The 26,269-nt window shown below is 35.3% G+C and overlaps 1 protein-coding gene across 2 annotated transcripts; it reads right to left on the reverse strand.

Annotated features, from left to right (window-relative positions):
• Positions 1 to 6,275: 6,275 nt before the first annotated feature.
• On the reverse strand, positions 6,276 to 13,012 carry LOC141676622 (protein TIME FOR COFFEE). Of its 2 annotated transcripts, none has more exons than XM_074482308.1 (13): positions 12,653 to 13,012; positions 12,121 to 12,555; positions 11,863 to 12,047; positions 11,516 to 11,780; positions 11,013 to 11,421; positions 10,869 to 10,929; positions 10,663 to 10,749; positions 10,299 to 10,584; positions 10,141 to 10,210; positions 9,953 to 10,019; positions 9,476 to 9,838; positions 6,932 to 9,368; positions 6,276 to 6,798 (listed from the first exon to the last, which is right to left on the reverse strand). In XM_074482308.1, exons 1-13 carry the CDS (start codon positions 12,750 to 12,752, stop codon positions 6,794 to 6,796), a joined length of 4,770 nt encoding a protein of 1,589 aa, XP_074338409.1. In that variant the 5' UTR covers positions 12,753 to 13,012; the 3' UTR covers positions 6,276 to 6,793. The 2 variants fall into 2 exon arrangements, with proteins under 2 accessions (XP_074338409.1, XP_074338408.1); XM_074482307.1 differs by having other exon boundaries at positions 12,121 to 12,558.
• Between the last annotated feature and the right edge of the window lie 13,257 nt (positions 13,013 to 26,269).

The following is a 26,269-nucleotide window of genomic DNA, read 5'->3' on the forward strand; positions in this document are numbered from 1 at the left end:
CCGGTATATTTATGCAAGGAAATAGAATATGGTGGACCAGTCCATCAAAGATGGATGTATTCGATTGAGAGATACCTTGGAGTATTAAAATTATATATTCGCAATAATAGTAAACCAGAGGGATCGATTGCAGAACGGTACTTGGCAGATGAGTGTTTGACGTTCTGCGCAAGATTTTTAAATGATAGCCAGAATAACTCATCGAATGATTTTGCAAGTCCCGGTGAAGAAACTGGAGGGTATTCTCTCGGCTCAAGGAAGAAAAAAGATGGGAAAGATATTCATTTATCACATGATACGTAGATCACAGCTCATCGATATGTATTATTTAACTATGATGACAAGGAGGTTGAGGAGCTAATTGAGTAAGTCCTTATATCTTTAATATTTCTACAATTAAATAAATAAATAAAGTAATGCCTATACATACATTAACAGAACATACATGTCTATAATTGTAGGAAGCACCACTCACTGTTGGCGAATAACGCAAATTCTAAACTGTATAAAAGGGAAAGAACATATGCTGACGAAATATGTGTCTGGTTCAAGGATGAAATTGGGAAAAAAGTCATAGTTTCCAGGGAAGTAGCATCACTGGAAAGGGGTCCCAGAAGATCAGCTAGGCAGTTTAGTGGGTATTTCGTAAATGGGTATAGGTTTCATACAAAAGAGAAAGATTATAAGTGTACAACACAGAATAGTGGTGTGTATTTGAAAACCTTGACTAGTAGCTTCGCAAGTTCAAAGGATCAAAATCCAATAGTTAGGGATGTAGGCTACTATGGATGTATTGAAGAGATATTTGAAGTTGACTACTGGGGTGCTTTTAATGTAGTCTTATTTAAGTGTACCTGGTACCAAGACGAAAAGGACGCTCTTGGTTTTACGCGAGTTAACTTTAACCGAGTTTGTCAAGAACATGATTCTTTCGTTATATTCAAGATCCTGTTGAAACGAATTTTCATTATCCTGTTAAGAGGCTATCAACAGAGTTATCAGAAATTGGCGTTGAAAATACAGTTGAAGATGACCTTTCTCATCAGTTTTCACATTCACACGACACTAGCTTTCGTACCATGATAAAAAAATCATGATAATGAAGTTACCTGGTTCAGAGATGATGTTCCAGCAAAGGAAATTCCAGATGGAGATGATTAAATTTCTAGGGTTAATAATTCGAATTTAACACTAAAATTAGCCTAAAAATTATGAATTTAATTTCATATCAACAAATTAAACCAATCAATTCAAAATTATTAACCCTAAAAATTTTAAAAAATTGAATTTAATCATACAACAATTCATATGTTAATTCGATACTATAATACATACAGAAAATGACAGGAAATGACGCGTGTTTCAGCTCACAAGAAATGACAGCTATCGCAATTAAGGTTTGATTTGTTTTTTTTGTTGACTTATTTAATTTAATTAATTTATTTATTTTGTGAACTTGGGGACCAAATTCTTTTAAGTAGGAAAGAATGTAAAATCCGAAATTTTAATTTTAATTAATTTATTATAAATTAGATATTAATTCGTTTAGATAAATATTTTTAAATTAGAATATTCCGGAAATCTGTTTGTGCAAGTTATTTGAATTGGTAAAAAAATTGTTATTTGTGTAAAGAGGTGTGAGAATATTTTAAAAAATCGATTTTTTTTTAAATTAGATATTTGTGTGTATTGAATATTTAATTATATTTAATTTTAGAAATTTACTTAGAGTGATTGGAGAAACTTTAGCTCCAAGTTTTGTAATAACCTTAATTATTAATTAAAGGTTTCACGTGTCTATATAAAAACCCAATAGTTATAAAAAGAGACTCGTACAGATATTCGTCTAAACAGGTAAATCTATTCGTGTTTGACTTTTAAATTGTATGTTTATTAGTACATGCTCTCCTTCTCAATATGAGTTGTTTGAATTTTAAGTGCTTGTAGAAATTGATTCATATTTATTTCTCTTCTCTGCATAAGACTGGTCTATTGAAACACATGATTTCGAGATTACTAATGAGCTTGATTAGTAAATTTAAAAAAGATATAAATTTTGTTTTCATAAGATATTAGTTATATAAATGTATAATTCATGATTTTATATGCTACATGTATACACAATACTTCGGGCTATATAGGTAATAAGTAGGTTATATTAATTAGAGTCTTGTACCATGTAAAAGCATGTGTATTTATTATGGCTAATTAAATTGATTCATTTCTTTTATTGATTCATTTTTTTTAATTGATCCATTTTTAGGATTTTTTGTTACATGACATTTATGTCTAGTTGTTTGGCCATGATTATGTATTAATTAATTTATTTTTTATTAGTAGAAGCGTAAGCAATTTTCATCTTATTTGCGAGATGTTAATTTAAAAATAGACTAATTGCGTTCAAATAAACTAATTCATCATATATTCCTGCAACTATGGATGTTAACTTGTACTTGTATAAGTAGTTATTGCCATGCTTGGGCCTTAGTCCATTTATTCTTCCTTATACGATTTGATCATTTAATTTAAATGTGAGGCTTTGGTTTTAAATAGTTTTAAGTTGGAGTTAATTGTTAAACATGTACAAACTGCTTGTAAAATAAAGAATTAATTAGGTTCCGCTTTAGGATTTGTTCGTGTGTTAATATTCGTGTTCAGTCGCTTTCAAGGTAAGTGACTTTTTGTTACTCACTTAAATTATAATATTTGTTTTGCAATATATAAATCTGTCTGATTTGAATTCTGAAAATTTGTGAAATCGAAAATAGAATTTTAGAAAAGATTATTTTTATAGAATTCCCCCGGTTTTAGATTATGCATCGAAAATCCATTTCGTAAAGTATAAGTCCTAAAAAATGACCGGCCTCCTCCACAATTTGAAAATTTTGATTCAAATATGGAACTCCCCCCATCAACATTTTCAATTTTAATACATATTTGCATCCTCTACATTATCATTTTTATCCTCACCCTCAAAATTATCATTTTCAAGCTCATTTTCAAGCTCATTTTCAACCTCATTTTAATCATTTTCATCCTCAATATCAACTAAATCGTCATCTAAATTAATAAATTCCTCATTTTTATCTACAAAATCATCATCTTCAACAAATACAGGGGTTTTAGGTTCTTCACTAGTATTTAAATCATCAAGATATAAAATATGATCAATAGGCTCTTTTTCATTTTTACGTTTATGACGAAACATACGAGCAAATAAATTATCCGCCATGAAAATGTGAAATTGACAAGAAATATACCTTAAATTGACAAAAGTACTTGAATTTCTTGATGAAAATGCCCCAAAATCGCCTAAATTGGTCACTTTCCAAGTAGAATTTTTGTTGTGGATTTTGGTTGTTTGTGTGGTGAATGGAGGTTGTTGGGTTGCTGGGGATAAGAGAGCAAATCTTACCAACCGCGGAAATTTTCACCGGTCCGTCCTACCAACCGCAGAAATTTTTCGCGGTCCGTCCCTCATCCCAGCCACCCATTCCCCCATCCAACGGTGAAAAAACCGTTTGTTATAAAACGGTCTAGAACAAACGATTGTTGTAGACCGTTCCCCTTAAATTAAATGATCAAATCGTATAAGGATGAATAAATGGACTAAGGCCCAATCACGGCAACAACTACCTATACAAGTACAAGTTAACATCCATAATTGCAGGAAGATATGACGAATTAGTTTATTTGAACGCAATTAATCTATTTTTAAATTAACATCTCGCAAATAAGATGACAATTGTTTACGCTTCTACTAATAAAAAAAAATTAATTAACATATAATGATGGCCAAACAAATAGACATAAATGTTACGTAACAAAAGATCCTAAAAATGGTTCAATAAAAAAATGAATCAATTTAATTAATCATAATAAATACACATGTTTTTACATGATACAAGACTCCAATTAATATAACCTACTTATTACCTATATGGCCCGAAGCATCGTGCATACATGTAGTATATAAAATCATGAATTATACATTTATATAACTATATCTTATGAAAACAAAATTTATATATTCTCTAAATTTACTAATCAAACTCATTGGTAATCTCGAAATCATGTATTTCAATAGACCAGTCTTACGCAGAGAAGAGATATAATATGAATCAATTTCTGCAAGCACATAAAATTCAAACAACTCATATTGAGAAGCAGAGCATGTATTAATAAACATACAATTTAAAAGTCAAACACGAATGGATGTACCTGTTTAGACGAATATCTGTACGAGTCTTTTGTTATAACTATTGGGTTTTTATATAAACATGTCAAACACTAAATTAATAATTAAGGTTATTACAAAATTTGGTACTAAAGTTTCTCCAATCACTCTAATTAAATTTCTAAAATTAAATATAATTAAATATTCAAAACACACAAATATCTATTTAAAAAAAGATTTCAATTTTTTTAAAATATTATCACACCTCTTTTCACAAATAACAAATCTTTTATCAATTCAAATAACTTGCACAAAAAGATTTCTGAAATATTCTAATTTAAAAAATATTTATCTAAACGAATTAATATCTAATTTCTAATAAATAAATTAAATTAAAATTACGAATTTTACATTAGTTGTATTTAAAATTATAATGTTCGAAATTAAAAATAATATAGAGTTCAATAAAAAGTATTGATTCCTAAACATTTTCACAATAAGTTGTCGGCAAAAAAATCTTATACAAACTCAAGAATTTCATTTACTTATATATTAATGTTATCTTATTAACATTTTGTTTGATATTAATTACTATAATTTTTATTTTAGGAAATATAAAATCAATTTTTAAACCAATTAACTATTGAACATTTTTTTCGCATAACATAAATTTATTGTATGTTATATATTGAAATATAAAACACATTTTTTTTTATTATCATGTAAAAGGGTTTAAGTTATGTTTATATAATATATAATACATTATTTTAAATTTACGCTATAAACTGTCATATATTTATCTCAATCGATAATATTATCTAATCAAAAAATTTTAAAATAATTTTCATGGTGCGCATAAAGCGGCTTTATATCCTAATTGATACTATGTCTCACCGTAACCCGTTTTATCTAGGAAAACTGTTCACTCATATATACGGTGGTGAAGGCTAATACACTTTAAGAAGTTTGTCATTGTACTCATAATTTATTTATACCACTATATTAATCACACACACTATTATAACTTGATTTTTTGTAGGCAAAGCCCAACGAATATGAAGCTGAAAAGTGAATGCAAAATAAGACTAGCAAATTTAAACAATCCGCTATAAACCCAAGCAAACTCAATTGAACGGCCCGGTACATCCAAAGATATTTCCCTCGCCAACACTCCGATATCCTATTGTTATACACTTAACAATACCCGCATGCCGACATGAGCCCCTACAATACGGGTCCACATCAAAAGGTCCCACAGGAGGTCACTTGGTAATAATGTCGAATTGAATGATTAAACAATATGTGAAGAGTTGAAGACCCACTTAGCTAATAGCTAATGGATATAATTAGTGGGAAAAAGATAAAGTGAACTCAAGTCTGTGATATAGACATAAGCCACGTCTAAAATACTGCCAAAGTCATTTTCTCCTCAACAAATCCCCTCCTTGGTCAACTAACAGCTGCACATTTCACTTTTTCTACTATGTCACACCCACACTCATTCATACTATTATACAGGGAGTATTATATCTTTATACTCATGTAGATACTTTATTATTTTATTTCTTAATATTATAGTAATATCTTTTCTAATACACTAAAGAATCATGATATAAAGAAATGGGCCCCTTTCACTTTGTTAGCAAACAAAATGGTCCCCCACAGCTGTACTGCAATTGAAAGCTCCCTTGCCCCTCGTCTCTCCAACCATCTCTTCCACCATACATTACATGTATGTTTTTAGGTCTCAACTAATCCAAGATACCATCTCATCACCTGTGTGTCAAAAGATGAAAATAAAAATACGATCTCCCCTTCGTAGCTAAGAGAGACACGGCTCTATATCTGTCATGTGTCATTGTTTCCTACCTGTTTTTTCTTCTTTTTATATGGCCCTGTTTGACGATACAGGGTCCAGGCGGCAGTACCAGACTACACCAAAAATAAGTAGTCGTTTTCTGCTACCTACCTCAAACAAAAATTAGCATCAACAAAGTATTGCCGTTGTCAATACACAGGATATCTTGTTCAAAGTAACGACTCATTTCTGATTTCTCTACAAGTTTATGATCACAAACATTCAAAAAAGACAGAGAGAGATCAGGGAACCCATTAAATTAAAAAAATTGAGAGGGGGTTACTATCACATGTGCTAGACATATACATGCACAGCCCTCCAATACATATATATGTGCCAAATCTAAACTTCTACTTTTATGGTAGTAAACAGACAGAAAATGAACAAAAACTTTGCAAAATTACAGATGGAAGGAAGATGACTTCTTCATCAATTCTGCCGCTCATCTTTATTTAAATATCTGCCATGCACATCGCTGGGGACTTCTCTCCGGTTGTTATCGTCACCCTGGCTACTTCATCACGATTAATAGTACCACATGAACGCACTATCAACCTGTCAGATTAAAAGAAAAGTTTGCTCACGAAAGGGCACATACTCAGCAGCCTATACTTCATGTCCAGCCCATCCGCCTGCAGATCATTTCCCCCACTCAACTTCCCCAAAATTGTGGGTTGCTAGTTCGTAAAGGACACTCCATTCTCTATGGAAGATCAGTCTAAGCTCCAACAAGGCAGTGTATCTTTAATTTTTTCTTGTCAGGCTGCCAACATGAATGCAAATTATCATTTCCTGGTATTAAACGTATTTCCTTCTTTTATATATTAAGTCACCATATATAACCTAATCTTTTAGAGATTTACATATCCATGGGGATTTATTTGAAGAGTACTCACCAGCCGGTTGTTTCTGCTCCGCTGGCTGTTTCTGCTCCGCTGGCTTCACCTGGACCGCAGCAGGAATGCTGTTGTGGCCATAGGAAAATCCAACAGGCAGTAGCTGATGAGAATTTCCTGGTGATTGTACACCAAACTGGGGAGAATGGAGAATGCCCTGCGAAGAGAAGCCACCTCCTTTCATATTGCTAGCAGCTGCGGCCGCAGCTGCTGCAGCCGCTTTTGCAGGATCAGTTGTGCTGGTATTAGATTGTGTGGCTGGAGGGCACATAGATAACATTCCAGAAGAACTTGGGGAGGATCCTTGGGGTTGTTGCGACTGCTGCGGTTGCTCAGAGTGCCTTCGTTGAAGATTATAGCCACTCGCGGGTGAAGTATTAGAACCAGCAGAATTCGGTTGTTGGCCTTGAAAATAGGGATTCGAAAAAAACATTGCCTGCTGCAGTGTTTGTTTTGATAACTGCTGCTGAAACTGTTGTTGTTGACGCTGCTGTTGTTGCAGCTGCTGCATCTGGATTTGGGTTTTGGTTGAAGCACTGTGAGGGTTCCCAAGAACTGATGGAACATTTCTTCCAACTGCCGGAGAGGACTTTTGGTTCGGAACAGATGTTGAATTCTTGGCCTGTTGTGACGATAATGTAGATGCTTGGCCAGTCTTGTTTGCAGAAGCAGTATTTGTCCTTGGGCTAGAGCTGGCACCTTTAGATAGGGAAGAGTGAGTAGGAGATCCGACAGCGACTGGCGGGGATGGGGACTGGCTGCTATTAGGATGCTGCTGCCCTTGAGATGCTGCTGGTTTTTGATTTGTCCCGAAGGATATTTGAGTGTGGTTTTGTAAGGTTCTTGTCTGCTGCTGTTGATGATTTTTGGGGGATGATGTTGATGAGACCAGTGATGATTGAACTTGGGAGGTGGGAGTTCTGTTAGAATTTTTCCACTGTGAAGATTGTGTTGGGCTACTGTTGTTGCTGCTTTGAACAAAATTTGGTGGAAAGCCGGATACTGAATTTGGGAACTTGGAAGGTACTGATGATGAAGTCAAGTGCTCAGAGGACGCAATCCCATTACTTGTTGGCGTCTTACTTCGAGCTGTCACATTAGCTGCTAGTTGCTGTTGCTGTTGATGTTGCTGCTGGTTGTGCATCTGAATCAACTGTTGCTGATGTTGAAACTGAGCATGTAGCTGCGAATTTGAAGCGCTGACCAAATTCATAACATTAGGCATACGAGTAGGACCAGGAGCAAGGTTTAGCATACGAGCTATGCTATTGGAAGAACTATCTTTAGGAGCTGCAGATTCAGATGCATCAGCAAAGTCCGGTCTCGAGAAACTAATGGACTGTCCTCCACCCGAAGGACCCTTCCCAGTTAGCACCTTCCTCTCTTCATCTACATTGGTTGAAACAGCACCACCAATCTTACCATCTTCTGACATTCTATTGTTCTTCTTTTGCTGAACAGCCTGGGCAGTTGCGGCAGCCTGCATGATCTGATGATAGCTTTGCCTTGTAGCCTCTGGTAAGTTCTGAAGGATGGCATGATTTTGTGACAGGGAAGACAAGTCAATTCCAGAAGCAGATGTGGAACCAATCATGGGGCCGAATGACATGGCAAACGCTTGAGATGGAAGGGATTCCACCCCTGATTTGAACCCTGAATGTTGTTGGTGCGTTTGCTTCTTATCATTCTGATTCCCGCCACCGGCACCGGTAGCACCAGCTGAAGCAGCAGATGAGCTCATCAAAGCAAAATTCTGGGGATGAATGGGCATGGCAAAGTTCTGATTGTAAACATTCACAGGAGCCCGAGATCCTCGACTATCAGTAGTTGATGGGCTGTCTTCACCACCCACCTCACTCTCAAGCTGCCTTGCTTGTGATGGGGGCATATGCTGAGATGGACGACTTTTAGGGGCAGCAAAGTTCTGCAAGACTCCGTTTCCCGTTCCTCCGCTATTGATGGCAATGCCTTGTGGACGGTGTTGTTGGGACTGCAAATGCTTCTGAGACGATGTGGAGCCATTACTTGTGTTTTGATGAGTTTGTTGGATTTGTTGTTGCTGAGAAGTTGGTGCTTGCTGTTGCTGGAGTTGCAACGGATGGATCATCTGAGAAGGATAAAAAGATCCGTTGAACATTGGCATTGGCTGAGCATGGCCTCTAAAATTTGGTGGTGCCCCCACTGCTGGTATCGGGAATGGATATGGACTGTTCTGTAACACCAAGTACTGTGTTTCATTGGCAGACATATTTGGGTAGTTGAAGCCTAGTGCACTTGCAGGTGGTGGTGCCGAAGCAGTCGTAGTAGCTAAATTTTGTGCACCAGTTGAAGGTAAACTCCCTGTAGTGGTTGGAGATTTTGTAGACATGGGTCTGCCAGAAGTAGCTACCACTGCCGCCTGCTGCTGGTTGAAAGGGAATATGATAGCAGGGCCATGCTGAAATAAAAATATCATATTAGTAACAATACTAAAATGATGAAATTGTATAGCTACGAGTCAATTAAAGTGGTAGCAGCATGGGAAGGGAAGTAAGAGTAACATACCATCATATTATTGGGAGGCACTGGAGGCATAGCTTGCTGAAGTAAAATCTGTTGCTTTCCATGTCCAGCATCTGCATTGTTTACAGGTTGGGCAAATTTTTCTTTTCCAGCATTACCTGGAAAGATAGCAAGACTATGGCCCTTGTCTTGCACAGAGTTCAAACTCCTTCCGGCACTGTTACCATGAAGCTCTGTAGGGGGCATAACATTGACATTGGAGGGTTTCGCTCCAAACATGGAAGCAGTGCCAGAAGGTGGAGGCCAAAAAGGATTCATCTTCATGAGCTGCTGATAATAATGAATATTTCTCGCAACATGACAATGAGTGGCACACCTCTTAGGCCGTGGTTGAGAGAAAAGAGGCTGTAATTGTTTGATTTACCACAATTAGAAAGTTCAATTAAGGATGGACAATCACTTGGGGATATGTAAAAAACATAAACTAGATCAAAAGTAGTAAAGTTCAAACTGACATACCTGGACCGGTGCTGAAGGCATGGAAGCCCCCTCAACTGATACAACTCCTTGTAGGGGTGCCATGTACCTAAAAAACAAAGACAAAATTTATTCAGCCAGGAAAAAAATTGATTAGCTCAAACCAATACCGGCCCAATAATGACCAAAAAAATGAAGTGCAATAGGCATTATATATCTTCAGCACATACCCAATTGGAGGAGGAATTCCACCAGGCCAGCTAGCAACAGACATAGGTAGAGGCAAAGAAATGGTTTGAGCTGTACCAAAAAATGGAAGTAAAATTCATTAACTGATCATAAAACCAGTTTCAGTAACCTTACAGAGTAACACTGAAGGATAACGTACCACTTTTTTCCGTGTTTGGTGGCTCTTCTTTGAATGGAGCCTTAGAGTACTGTGCTTGTGACTTCACAACATGATCACTTTGAGGGTTGTTTACAGTATCCATGCCCGGCTTTTCCAAATCGAAGCGAAGATCAATATTCCGCTCCTTGCTTATATATGATTTCTGGAATTCAACTTCTTCAATTACCTTCTTTGCACCTTTTTCATCAGATTGAATCACTGTGTCGTCCTTGCTAATTCCCACTTGGTCAGTTTCGTTAGCTTTACTCATCTCTCCATTATTTTCCTGAAAGAATTATAATACATTTACATAAATACAATTAAAAAGATATGAGGATATCCTACAACATGTAAATTTACTTACCAGTTCAAAAACCATCCTATTTCGATCACCCATAAAACTAACAGCTCTGTCCCTTTCTGGTGATGATCTTAATTGAGGAGGTGGAGCCTACATAAATCAATAACATAAGTAGGCAACTTGTGAAAATCAGAAGTCCAGATCAGCAACAAAGAATTTAATAATTAAAAAAATTTAAAAAAAAAACATCTTGAATTTTCTACACCCACCATCAGATCTATCTGATATTTTTCCTCCCTTTTCTTCTCATTTGCTGGAGCTGCTGCTACCCTGAAAATTCATCCATCAACAACTAATTAGAGACAAAACAACTAGATAGAATATCAAACAAGAGAAATCATTTAAGCACTTACACATTAGTTGATGTCATTATCGATGTCGCTATCACCTCCTTGGGATCATCTTTTAATTTAACCATAAGTGAATCCTTCTTGATAGAATTAACCTCATCCTTGGTAGTTGACACCGCATCTCGGCTTTCCCCAGCTTCTTCCATTAGAACCCCTTTCGATTCGGACAACGTGCTAGCTTCCAGTTTCATAGACTTCGAAAGATGTTGACTAGCTTCTGCGCCAGATTTACCTGAATTTGCAGATTCGCCATTCTCAGCTGCAGATCCGAAATTCCTTTCCAGATTTGGAGGACAGAGTTCCGACCTCGCCGTCTGATCAATCTCTACCTTCATTCCTGGACTGCTCCTTGTACTGGAACTACCAACTAAATTATTATCAACCAATTGTCTTGGCTTCTTCCTCTTTGGAGCTGCAGATTCAACAAAAAATAACATAGTTAAAACACATAATCCGAAAAGTGAACAAACAAACAAAGAAATCGACCCACAAACATCTCAACTCACCAACAGCGGTTATGGGAGCTGCTGAAGAAGAATTAGAAACTGGAGAAGAAGCTCTAGATTTAGCTTCACTGCTAGATTTGTTATTAAATTCATTTTTTGCCAATAAATCATTTTTCGAAGGAGCTTGAGACTGAGTCATGAGTCCATACAAAACCTCGGCAATCTCAATTTCCAGCTCCTCCGGATTATTATTCGAAGACGAGGACTTGGAAGTTGTGGCAGACCTCGGTTGTGGTCTCGGCTTTACTCCACCTCCGCTAGGCTTCTACACACAAACAAAAAACACAAATCAACAACTACAAAAAACACGAAAACAAATCAAACAACACAAATTCATCATCACTAACAATTTTCTTCTTAATGGAAACATTAGAAGACGAAGGAGGTGACAAAGGAGCAGCATCTCTCACACCCGCCCCAGACTGCGTTGACATAACAATCCCTCCTCTCACCGGTGAACTCGAAGCTTGCCGGTGATTCATCTGCTCTCCTCCACCACCAGAAATCCAATCATGCGACCTCTTTGTCGACGCTGCAAAAAAAACAAATTAACACAAATCCAAATCAAACAAATCAATCAGAAATCGTTCAAATTAAAACCATACCAGTTCTCGCTTTTCGCGGCACCGAGACGCCAATCATTTCATCAGCAGCAGCTTTCCAAGCCGGAACAACAGCTTTAAACACCTTTCCTCCACCACTCTCCGCTAACAAACTCTTCCGATTCAGATTCTGACTATAACTATGACTATGACTATTATTATAATTACTCGAAATCGACGGTTGCGATAAGATCGGAGTCGGTAAAGGCGGTAACATCCTGGAGAAATTACCACCACCGGTGACATCTTCATCATCATCTTCTTCATCATTTACACTCTCATCTTCCTCCGAACTCTCATCTCCAGCGTTCATTAATCTATCTGCTCTTCTTCGTTTACTACTCCTCGACCTCTCTCGTTCTCGATCTCGATCTCTCTCCCGATCTTTCTTCACTCCTCTCTCTCGTAATCTCGCTGGCTCGTGCATCTCCGGTTCATCTTCTGCAACAATTTCACCAAATCAATACAAAAAATTCACAAAATCACAGATCTATTACATATATGTATATAAATATCTGTAAATATACGTATATACCAGGTGATTCTCTGAAAGTACTTGTTCGATGACGCCGGCGCGATAATCCGTTGGGCATACTCGAAGCAGCAGCTCGTCGACCTTCTCTAATTCTATCCATTACAGTTCCGATCTATACACACGTATATATGTATATCATCAGAGTTGTAAGTATAGATTATAATCAATTGAGCTGGAGTCGCCGGTTAAAATCGCCGGAAATGATGAAACTCGAGTGTTTTCCGGCGAATCTGAAGACTGGAGCAAAAAAAATGAAATATTTCAACTTTCTCTCTCTGGAAAAGGAGGGGGGATAGGATAGTGTTGTTGTGATGTTTATGTGAGTTTCTCTCTCTAAAACTTCTCTCCTCGTTTTTCTGATTTTATCATCTCTCCTCTCTTGCTATTTCACTCCCACCGAAACGTACTGCGTGGATGACTCAATCTCAGCCGTTTGTTTCGGACGGGAATGGACGGTAGAGATTGGTGAGAGTCCAGCGTGGCAATGTTTTCATCCGTTCGATTGCGTCATGAGCTGGTCAGTGTTTATCCCTGCTTTTACACTTCCTGTGCAAGCAATAATAATAATATAATAAAACAAAGTAAAGAAATATAGTCATAATAATGAATAGGATAAACCGATAAAGAAATAAAAAAAGGTAGTTGTTCAAGTTTGATTATTTTATAGAAATTAATAACAAGATGGTATTATTGTGAATATTTTATTCCGCACAACGCTAGAGGTATATTTTATGTGTATAATAATGCTAAAAGCACTTTTTTATTATCAAACAAATAAATAAATCCGGCCTACCCTTGGCAATGTTTGCCACCGGCTATAACCGGTCACGCGGCTACACCTCGGTAAAAGGAATATGACGAAAACCAATCTCATGAAATAAGGAATTAAAAATACTAGTATTATTCAAAGCACAATGAGTATAATAAAACAGTTTTGACCTAATGCAAAGTAAATAAAAATAGTACAACTCGCCGTTCCCAATCCCAAAAAGTCTTACTTTTTTATTTGAACAAGGTTTAATCACACACATTGATATCTTGTATTTTCCGAATTATAATGGATGATACTTTATTAAAAAATTTAAGATATTAATTAGCAGTCTGTGTTCAATATATTTGAAGAGAATTGAATCCAAAATTTAGACATATTGAAAATGTAACTATACCAACATTAATGAATAATTTTTATATTTTAAGAAATTTATTAGTATATCGAAGATACCTAAATCTAGAATTCCGGAGTTATTGAAAAAATAACTGTTCCGCTTAGGTACTTTCTTCCCATAACAAAACTTCCTATGTCCCTAAATATTTTTCTTATTTGTATCAAACACGTTTGTCTTAATTTCGTATTAGTATTAAATATAAAAATTTCACTGTATTAAAGTACTCGTAAGCACGAATACAACAAGATCACTCATGATTATGTTTGATCTTATAGATTAACCGTAAATTAATAGTTAATCACTTAACGTAAACAGTGACAAAAATCAAAATGGGAAAAATATTATGATACGGGGAGTATAATAAAGTATAATTGATCGGACTATATGGAGAATATTTCTTATTTGATTGAAATTTATATAATTTATTAGAAATTATTAAAAGCGGGGAAGAGATGACTTGGCAAACTGTAAAACAGATTTTGCAAAGGACACCAAACTATTGCTTGAATGTACTCTAGGTAACTCGCTGGGACCCATAAATTATGATAGCTTAACCTAATCAACGGTCCGGATACCCCACGTGGCAACCAAAAGCTTCTCGACACCGTTAGATCAAGATCTGATGTGGCCGGTTTGCTGTTTTAATAGAAACGCCAGATTCAACGTACAAATCGGGCCTACGTGACATTTCCCAAACCTGATTAGAACACGAGTTCGTATACACCGTTGGATGGAAACATCGGACGGGTGAAAACTGAAGACATGGAGACGGTCACGGAACTTCCGAGAAAAAGAAAAGTGGGTCCCACGTATTAGTGCGGCCAATCTAGAAATTAATTAATTAAAAATATTGTATATACCCATCTTATAAAGTGGCCCAGTGTTGTCACGTTTTTCTCATGGGTCCCACAATTATAGTTAATCAAGTCAAATTTTACCACTCACCATTACACTACTCCCTCACTCTCTCACCTATTTTGATTATTTACATATTTTAATTTATTTTAATTGAACAGTAAAAAAATTAATTTTTAAATTTATTGTTAGTAAATTAAAATAGATGTTATCTACTTATTCACATAAAAAAATTACAAATAAAATTTCTAATTATCAGGTCAAAACACATTAAAATTCGTATAAATGTCAAAATTTATATAAAAAGTATCCTTTTTCATTAAGAGCTTTAATTTTTCGAGCAATCCCATCCACCCGGTTCATACATTGTGTAGATATATTTATATGAAGGATAAGCAACTTTTAAAAAAAAAATCATTTGTAGTATTATATAATTATTAAACATAAAGACTTTTCGAGTAACGAAGGCAAAACAAGAAATAATTATAGATTAAACTAACAAAGAAATGAGAGAATCACTTCACTCTAACAGAAGTTTTAACAAATTCTGAAAGAACTAATAACATCTGAGTCGCCTAACTTTCGAGAAATCTATACGTTTCTAAAGAGATTATTGTTCACTCACGTTGTGTTGGTTTGCAGCAATATCACTTACAGGATAAAGCTTCGTCCACATATACGTAACACTCAACAGCGACCTGTACCTCAATTCACCCAGAAAACCTATGCAGAGATACGTATAACTTTGGGGGGGAATGGAAAAGTTGGAGATAGGGTTTTCACAAGTACGTGAGATTTCTATATTTTCCAAACATTTAGTGTTGATTATATAACAAAACTAAAATGTAACAGTAAATAATCCATTAATTAAAATAAATATTTTGACTTAAATTTTATTTAATAGAATATTTTCCGATCAGATTTGTAGCAATCTGTATGAGAGTTTGACAGATTCTGAAGGTAGCCCAATCAGTATCAGTATTTAGCCAGCAAATCCTGATATCGTGCATATCAGTATTTGACAGCCATATCAGTGTTTGTAAACTCTAAAACAACAAATCTTGATAGCCCGTGTTATAGTTAAACACCAACTTAATATTCACGATAAAATAATATAACAAGTCGGAAAGTGTTTTAATTAAACCAGTTGTAAAATTACTCGCCCAGGTCGTCACGCGTAAGCGGGGAGCCGAAACATTCGCACAAATCGCCCTTCGACCCGATCCGTGTCGTGTCGTGGCGAGGCGTGGCTAATGGAGTATATTTATATATATATATATATATATGTGATTTTATTCATCCTATTTGTTATATTTTGCATTGATTTGGACTTTTATTAATTGGATTTTAATATTTTATTTTAGGAAGAAAGGAAATCCTAAACTTGGATGGATTTGAGAATAAGAGCTTAATTTGGAGATTTATTTGAAGGAAATTCGGATTTGTTGGACTTCATGCGCGCAATTCATTGTTTGGGCCCTATCTTGAATTTCAGAAGTCATAATTGGACGATTTAACAGCCCAAGCGAAACTAGCGGAATTATCTTTCATTATACAGAGTTTCAAGTATCAAATTACAAATGGAGCGGTCCGAAATTATTGAATAAAAAAATCAATTACGAATTTTCCTTTGAAAACCCAATCAATTTAGGAAACGTACTTCTATTTCCTAGAAACATCAAAAGATTTTTATAATATATACATAGAGAGATATACAGAGAGACATATATAGAGGAAGGGGGATCATTACTTTTCTTCTTGTAAAAGATTGAAGGTTTTCTTCTTGATTCTCATTATTATCAATTATGTGTTCTTATATATTATGTGTTTTGTTAATCTAGTTACGAGTGAGTAGATTTTTAATCTAGGGTTAAGTGGAACCCTAGTTATGGTTGATGCATAATTTTCCCAATTCCCATAATTTAGTTATATTACATGCTCTTGCTTGAGTTGTGTGTAATTAACAATTACATATCGGACGTGATTATGTGTATTGTTTGAATCCATTATCTATTTATCAACGAAAGTTGGACTTAGGTGTTTGTGATTTATCCAATAAGGACTTGAAACTCTCCATGGAAATAGGTAGAACATATTGTTTTAAAGTACGAAGACCCGAGGATTAGAGGATTAGGAGGCTTGAAGATACAGATGACCATATTTAAAAGATTTCGGGAATTATTTAAATGCTTGATTGTTTATTTCAAGAATAAATAAATAATTGTCAAACCATAAAATCAATTGTCAAATTGCCACAAATGGTGGAGCCCACAAGGTGGTGTAAATTGATTTAACCTAATTTTGTTAATGGAGAAATGGTTTGATTGTCAAATGCAAAAGGTAGTAGTAATTATCTCGAGCGAGATCTACAAGAAAATCAATTCTAATTGATTCATGCAAACATTCAAGTGGTTGATTTTCTTCATTTGTTTGTAAATGAACGAAGTGTAATACTCGCGGGACCCGGGTGGTTAAGGGAAGGAAAATGCAAGGATGTATTAGATTAAGAGGGACCCACGTGAACATTCTTGATTTTGGACAAGAAATTGTTGAGTGCATTCGACGTGGCTTAATTTTTATTTAAAGAATTAAACAAAGTCAAATAAGAATGTGAGAACTTGATCAAATATTACTTGCATGTTATGGGACCCACGAGAAGTGTACAATTCACAAATCAGGTCTCTTTATGTTTATTAAAAACGCTAAGGTAATTTAGCATTCTAGAGTACCAAGGAGTCGCAAGTCACTCTCTCTAGTACTTATAATCGCAAGTAAAGGTGCAAGGGTGGCTGCGGGATCGCAACTTAGTGAAAAACTAAGTAAAACTCTCTTTGAATGGTTCTAGTCGCAAGTAAGGCATTCTATGAAGGCTATCTAGTCGCCATTCACTTGTTTGGCATAGAAAGTGAGTGGAAAAACCTCCTAGTAGTCAAGGAAATGTAAGTAAGCCTCATGTGTCACCTAGGGATCGCCACTTATAGAATAACCAAGGCAATTGCCCTTGTATGCGCAAGTAATGAAGGAAAGGGATCCCAAGGACGCAAGTTACATCATTTTGCAAGTTGGCACTTTAAAATACTTGGTTGTAAGAGTGCATTGTGTCCCTTTTCTCTATCCTCAACCTACCACATATATAATCAATCAAAAAGCAGATTGGAAAAATAACTTCTCAACATATTACAAGCAAAGCTCTGTAGAATTTAATTATCGGAGAAAGTTTGATTTTATTTATTAAAATTAAGGAGAGAAGTGCTGGCCAATTGTTTTCACACCACGAAAGACTTACATCTTGATACACTCATCATTTATAGCCTTTTTATTTATATTGATTATCATTTGATAAGAGTTATAGATCTTTAGAGGGATGAAAAGAACCTGAGATTGATAACCTATTGTATTGGTTCTTTTTATACTTGTTATTTTGAATCATTTGTATTTGGAGTTGTAAGCAAATCCTCCGAGTATTTATACTTTGAATAAGAAAATATTTACCCAGAAATCTTTTTGTTTGTTTATTTCATTTTATAATTTCAATATCCACTACATTTAAATAGTAAAAACGAAGAACATACATTCACCCCCCTGTATGTACATTTTGGACCTAATAATACAGTCCTTATTCTTACCAATACAATTCTGGTTATGAAAATTCTCCGAATTTTTTCTACCAAAATAATCCACCTTAACCACAAAAATCGAGTTTGGAAACTGCCTTGGAAACTTTTATCTCCTCATATGCTCCAAATCAACAATCAAATACTCAGTTTGAAGAGGTATCAGTTAGTTAATGCCAAGCTTAAACATCTCATAGTAATAACTCCCAACCACCACAAGAATCCAACTTGAAAATTCTTTTGGAAGGATTTATCTTTACAGTGGAAAAGAAGAATGAAGATTTTGAAACAAGTCTGAATAAGATGAAAGCTAATAATAAGTTGGTGGAAGACAATGTGGCTCAACTTCTTTAAGAGGTAACTCAATTCATGAAAACTTGCACTCAAACTAATAAAACACCTATGAGTCATATTGATGATGTTGCTTTGTGGTGTGGTGAAAAGTTTGAAGAGTCGTCAAACGAGGTAATTGTTAGGAATATGTTGTAGGATTGATGATATTTCACCAAAACACCATAGTAGATTTAATTAAGTGTGTTTGTAACTTTTAACGGATAATCTTACTTTGTCATATATTGAAAGAGTAGCTTATGTTTAAATAAGTATTTGTATCAGATTCATGTATACTGTAATGTCTTAGAGAATTAGAAGTTGTAGGATATTCCAAGTCATGTTGACTACTAGAATGATATGCAAAATAGGTTGGCTAATTGTAAATATTAGATGCCTTGTAATTTTGTATAAATGAAATTATGTCAACTGCTGTGTAAATACTTTCAACTAGATAATTCTACAAGGCTTCAACGGATGACTCAAGATGCTCTCAACGGATGATCCAATAGAAACTCAATGGATAATCTATAAAGTCTCGACATATAACAAATTCAAATAGCAATTGAAAGTGACTTGACAATCACATGAGTTGATTGTATACAAATGGAATGTGGCAGCCTATTTGCAGGTTTATGAGAACAAAGAAGCATTTCCATTTCCATGCTTACTTGAAAAAATACAAAGATGTTGGATAGAGAGATGAAGAAACATGTGATTAGAACTAAATGTTTTGTTTAATATGTTTGTGTTTTTCATATGTAACTTGGTGATATATAAACTAAGAGCAGCAAGTAGAAAAATTATCGATTGAACTTAGAAATAGAAAAAACAACATGTTAGGAATTTCTCTGTTCTCTCTTTGTAAATTTAATTTTAAGCAGTTGTGTGCATTCTTGCTTCACAGAGTTCTCAATCAATATATATTGCCGGTGGAAAGATCAATCCACCATAAAGTTTTTAAATCTTTGTATTTAACTACTTTATGTTTTGAAGACTTTGTGAGAACGCATTAGCTGTTCGCTCTCAGGTTGGGCAGTAAAGGTCGGAGAAGGGCAATCATTCATATATAAACTAAGAGCAGCAAGTAGAAAAATTATCGATTGAACTTAGAAATAGAAAAAATAACATATGTTAGGAATTTCTCTTTTCTCTCTTTGTAAATTTAATTGTAAGCAGTTGTATGCATTCTTACTTCACAAAGTTCTCAATCAATATATATTGCTGGTGGAAAGATCAATCTACCAGTAAGTTTTTAAATCTTTGTATTTAACTACTTTATGTTTTGAATACTTTTATATTTCATTCCGCACATTTGCATATTCAAACACTGATATACTTTGATAAAGAATTTTCTTAAGTTTCAAAAAGAAACCAAGAATTACATTAACCCCCCCCCTCTATAATTTTATTGTTAGATTGTTTGGGAATAACAATTGGTATCAGATCAAGCTCTTCACATACAAAGAGCTTAAAGATCAAAACAGACTAACAATATAAGCAGAAAGGATGTTGGAGTGGAGATCCTTTTCTTGCATAAAGACAATTATCACCACTGGAAGGTGAAAATGCATGTTAGGAGCAATTGATGATATCAAGCAGAAACTATCAGAAGTTCATATCAGAATTTATATTAACGGATGATGATGACATCAACGGATGATGATATCGACGGATAATGATATTGATGGATGATGATGTCAACGGATGATGTAATCAGTATTTGTCACATCAGTTGATCTTCGATAGGAAAAGGAAACAGGAACTCAAGACGGTGAAGGACTTTATCTCAGAAGCATTGTATAGGTTTCCTTGTTGTTAATAGAATATGATTCATTATACATTGTGTAGTTGTGCTCTATATAAAGCACAGATTAGGTTCATGCTATATGCATTGCGACATTGATATATCTTTCACAGAACCTAGTAGCTCTCAAGGATATTTGTTCATCCTTTCGAGAGAGTACGTTTGTAAACAGTTTTTATCAGTTAATATAAACTATTTGATTATGTTGAAGCTTTGTCGAATTGATTGTATTAACTGTATTCACCCCCCTTATAGTTGATCAACAGTCTAACAATTGATATCAGAGCTTGTTGTTAACGTACACACATCTTAAGTTCTGAAAATCAATCAACGATGTCGGACAAAGAAGAAGAAACACAGAATCCGAAGCCACCACCACCAGTCACATCACAGATAAACAGCTACATGAGTAGGTATGAAGCAATCAAGGTACCTATCCTGAAGATACATGAATATCCAATATGGAAAGTCAGGATGACCATGTGTTTGGAAGCCACAGATCCCGAATATCTAAACATGATCTATGATGGTCCTCATAGACCAATGAAGGTAGTTGTTTTGCTTGCAGGAGAACCATAGAATATGATAGATAAAGACAGGAAGGACTGCTCTCCTGAAGATATCTCATATATCATGAAGGATTCTAAGGTCAGACATCTTGCACAATAGTCTTGATAGTGTTATGTCCAATAGATTCATTGGATGTAAGACAACAAAAGAGATATGGGATGCTTTACAAGTAAAGTGTCAAGGTACAACCGCTATCAAGAAGAACAGGAGGACTGTACTTACTCAAGAATATGAGCACTTTGACTCAAGGGACAATGAGTCCTTAACTGAGATCTATGACAGATTTCAGAAGTTGTTGAATGACTTATCCTTTGTCAACAAAGAATATGATTTGGAGGACTCAAACTTGAAGTTCCTACTTGCTCTCCCTGAAAAGTGGGACTTTAAAGTCACATCAATAAGGGATAACTACCGACTTGATAACACACCTCTAGATGAGATCTATAGAGTTCTAAAAACTCATAAACTAGAGATGGAGCAAAGAATCAAGAGAAAATGATCTAAATTTAGACCAGTTGCACTCAAGGTTGAAGAGAAGCCAAATGAGAAACCTAGGAGGAAAAGCTACTCCAAAGGGAAATCCATGATTGCAAACTCAGTTACTGAATCATCAAATTTCGATGATGACTCAAATACTGATACTGAATCAGATACTGACAGTGATCACAACAACAATGAAGACATGGATCAAATGGCTGCCCTACTGGTTAAAAGCTTCAAGAAGATGGTCTACAAGAACTTCAGGAAAGGGAGAAGATTTTCCAGAAAAGGTTCCAGTTCCTCAAACTCTGATAAGAGGAACAACATGAGAAATACTGATGGGAAAGAATCTATATCTGGAAAACTTGACAAGTCAAAAGAGAGATGTTACAAGTGTGATGGAATTGGACAATTTGCAGCTGACTGCAGAAAACCTAGAGCTGAGAAGAAACAAACCTTGATCTCAAGGAAGAGAAACTGGGATGATACATCAGATTCAGATGATGGAGTCAATTATGCTTTCATGGCAAAAGCTGATATTGAGGATGACAATGTTGAATTAAAGGTACCTCTGACTACTATTGCTTTTGATACTGATGATATCTATGAATTAAGATTATTTTTTAAGTCTCTGCATGTTATTTTTAGGGATCAAACCTTAGAGAATAATAGAATCAAGAGTGAAAACTCTGTGCTAAAGAAAAGGAATGATCACCTAGAAATTGAGTTACTTTCCATTCTAGAAAGTCAAAAAAAAAAGATAATGTTGTTTATGTTAAGGAAAAATTGTTAGAAAAGCATGTTTATCTAGAGAAAGAACTAGAAAAAGAAAGAGAAGTCATTAAACTTTGGACTAATTAAGGAAAGTCAACTCACGAGATTTTAGAGAATGGCTGTTGGGGATCAGGATTAGGACATTCAGCTAGATCTGATTCTGATAGGAAAAGTGGAAAAGAAACTGAGAAAACATAACCAATAAAAACTGATAGCAAGGTCAAACTGAACAAGGTTCAAATAAAGACCATTAAGTTTAATCCTAGTGTTAATACTGTTAAGTCAATCCATGAGGAAGGTACAACCTCAGCACCTAGATCAAACTTAATTACTAATAAGAGTGAACAAGTTCACACAACATTAGTAAATATTGGTTCAATGACTCAGAAACAGCTTAAGTAAAAGCTGAAGGATCTTCACATGAAAGACAAGAGGAAAAGGTCTAGGAAAAATATGAATGGCAAGGTAGGTGTTAATAAGAATGGAAATTATGTAACCCTTCCTAATGTACCTAGAAAGACCTGTTGAAACTGTGGTAGCATTAATCATCTTGCTAACTCTTGCAAGAAGAATAAAAAGATAAATGTTGTTTCTTCCAATTTAGAGTTTAGGAATAGAACAGCTAGATATAAACCATAGAGTCCTTGTTTTCATTGTGGTAGTGTTCGACATTCTATTTATACATGTAAAGAGTATTACAGTTTGTATTATGATTATTATAAACAAAAACCCTCTTTAATTAAAGCAAAATCTATTTCTACATGTATAAATACTAATAGTAAGGATGTTAACATAAACTCTGATAAAAAGTCTTCTGCTGCATATGTTAACAAACTTAAAAAGACCAAAGGATCCAAGCAAGTCTGAGTCCTTAAAAACACTAACTGATTCAAATTACTGACTGCAGGGTGACATAAGGAATGCTCTAGTCTTGGACAGTGGATGCTCTGGACATATGACTGGTTATAAATCCCTGCTATCAGAATTTGAGGAGAAGGTTGGCCCAAGCGTTCCTTATAGAGATGGAAATTTAGGAAAAATCTTGGGATATGGAAAAATCAAAGTTGAAAATGTAGCTCTAGTTACAGGACTCAAGCATAATCTGATCAGCGTGAGTCAAATCTGTGACAGAGGTTACCATGTCAACTTCTATGAGGAGCATTGTGAAATTGTCAGTAAGTCTGATGGCAAGATTGCATTGACTGGTGTAAGCCATGGTAGTTTATATGAAGCCCGAGTCTCCACGAGTATTGATAATTCAAAACTTTGTCTACTGAGTAGAGCATCTATGGAAGACAGCTGGAACTGGAATAAAAGACTTTCTCACCTTAACTTCAACAATATCAATGAACTTGTGGGGAAAGATCTTGTAGAGGATTGCCCAATGCAGTTTTTACTCCTGATGGCCTATATGACTCATGTTAGAAAGCCAAGCAAAGGAAAACTTCTTTCAAGAGTAAAACTGAATACTCCATTCTTGAACCATATCATCTACTTCATATTGATCTCTTTGGTCCAGTGAATGTTATGTCAATTGCCAAGAAGAGGTATGCGCTCGTAATTGTTGATGAATATACAAGATACACATGAGTGTATTTTCTGCACACCAAGGATGAGTCTCAATCCATTCTTCTTGATCATGTGAGGGGGCTGGAGAAAGGATCAACATACAAAGTGAAGATCATCAGAAGTGATAATGGAACTGCATTCAAGAATAGCTCTATGGAAGAGTTCTGCAAACTCAAGGGGATAAAACAAAAGTTTTCTGCTCCTAGAATTCCACAACAAATGGAGTTGTTGAAAGAAAGAACAGAACTCTGATAGAAGCTGCAAGAACCATGCTAGAGGAAGTAAGATTTCCTACCTATTTCTGGGCTGAGGCTGTGCAAAATGCTTGTTTTACACAAAATACAACATTGATCAACAAGCATGGAAAAACACCATTTGAGATGGTTAAGGGAAAGAAGCCAAATTTGAAGTTCTTTTATATGTTTTGTTGTAAATGTTTTGTTCTCAAAACTCATCCAGAGCAGCTGACCAAGTTTGATCTGAAAGCTGATGAAAGAATTTTTGTGGGTTATCCTTTGACCACAAAAGCCTTCAGAGTTTATAATCTGAGAACAAGAACTGTCATGGAATCTATACATGTATCTTTTGATGACAAGATGATAACAGGTCTAGAAGATACAGATGACCATGACATATTAAGATTTGAAAATGAAGTACCTTATGCTGAACTTTTAAGTCCTGACTCTGATACAGTAAGTTGGTGATATCACTCAAAGCTTTGAAGCTCCAAAAAATAGTGGAAATACTTCTAACACTGAAGCATATGTTGAGGGGGAGTAACATGACTCAAATCTAGAGACTACAACAAGTGATTCAACTCAAGAGACATCAGTGGAAACATCACCATACCCATCTTCCTCAAACTCTGATGAGTCAAATACCGATAACAATGGGAACACTGATTCAGGGGGAGCATCAGGAAATAATAGTGGTACTAATCAAAGAAATAATAGAGAGTTCATGGATCAAGGGGAGGTTCATCTTCAAGGAGTCAACTTCCATATGCAAGAAAATGGTCTAAGTCACACACACTTGACTTAATCATTGGAAACCCTGACAGTGGTGTAAGAACAAGAAAAGCCACTCAGAATGAATGTCTCTACCATTCTTTTCTATCTCAAACTGAACCTAAGAAGGTTGAAGAAGCTCTACAAGATGCTGACTGGGTCACAGCAATGCAAGAGGAACTCAATGAATTTAAAAGGAACAAAGTCTGGACTCTTGTGCCAAGACCAAAGAACATATCTGTAGTTGGCACAAAGTGGGTATTCAGAAACAAAACTGATAGTGAGGGCATTATTACAAGGAATAAAGCAAGACTGGTTGCAAAGGGTTACTCACAACAAGAAGGCATTGATTATGATGTGACATTTGCTCCAGTTGCAAGGCTTGAGGCAATTAGAATCTTTCTTGCCTATACTGCTCACAAGAAGTTTAAGGTGTTCCAAATGGATGTGAAGAGCGCATTCTTAAATGGAGAACTCGAAGAGGAAGTTTATGTTAAACAGCCTCTAGGGTTTATTGATCCAAAGTATTCAGATCATGTCTACTTACTGGATAAAGCACTCTATGGACTGAAGCAAGCTCCAAGGGCCTGGTATGAAACACTTGCTCTATTTCTGCTAGAGAGTGGTTTCACAAGAGGTACAATTGATAAAAATCTCTTTTATAAATACCATGGTAAGGACTTGTTATTAGTACAGATATATGTTGATGATATCATTTTTGGATCTGCTAATGATACACTTTGTGAGAGATTTGCAAAGCTAATATAGTCCAGGTATCAAATGAATAAGATGGGAGAACTGGGTTATTTTCCGGGGTTACAAGTTAAACAGACTGATGAAGGAATCTTCATAAATTATTCCAAATACACCAAGAATCTACTCAAAAGATTTGGAATGCAAGACTGCTCAACTGCATCAACTCCCATAGCCACTGCAACCAAGTTAGATTTAAATACTGGTTCTTCAGTAGATATAAATAACTACAGAAGTATGATTGGCTCACTCCTATATCTGACTGCTAGTAGACCTGATATCATGTATGCTACATGTCTATGTGCAAGGTTCCAAGATGATCCTAGAGAACTTCATTTGTTAGCTGTGAAAAGAATTTTTCAGTATCTCAAAGACACCATGAATCTGGGATTATGGTATCCTAGAGATTCAGGCTTTAAGCTAATTGGATATTCAGATGTTGATTTTGCAGGATACAAAATAGATAGGAAAAGCACTTCTGGAAGTTACCAATTTCTTGGTGGCAGATTGGTTTCTTGGTATATCAAGAAATAAAAGTCAATTTCCACATCAACTGCAGAAGCAGAATACATTGTTACAGGAAGCTATTGTGCTCATATTCTATGGATGAAGAATCAATTATTGGATTATGGGTTAAACTATTCTTCTATTCCTATATATTATGATAATTAAAGTGTTATTGCAATGATAGC

This window comes from Apium graveolens, chromosome 8 (genome assembly GCF_009905375.1).
Source record: "Apium graveolens cultivar Ventura chromosome 8, ASM990537v1, whole genome shotgun sequence".
Taxonomy (NCBI): Eukaryota; Viridiplantae; Streptophyta; class Magnoliopsida; order Apiales; family Apiaceae; genus Apium; species Apium graveolens.

What these genes read in the sequence shown, in the direction of transcription:
- LOC141676622 (XM_074482307.1), bottom strand. Translation starts at nt 12,752, where the DNA reads ATGGATAGAATTAGAGAAGGTCGACGAGCTGCTGCTTCGAGTATGCCC. An exon ending in GGAATTCCTCCTCCAATTGG is followed by an intron (nt 10,020 to 10,140) that starts GTATGTGCTGAA and finishes TTTGTTTTTTAG; the next exon opens with GTACATGGCACCCCTACAAG. An exon ending in TGCCTTCAGCACCGGTCCAG is followed by an intron (nt 9,839 to 9,952) that starts GTATGTCAGTTT and finishes AAACAATTACAG; the next exon opens with CCTCTTTTCTCTCAACCACG.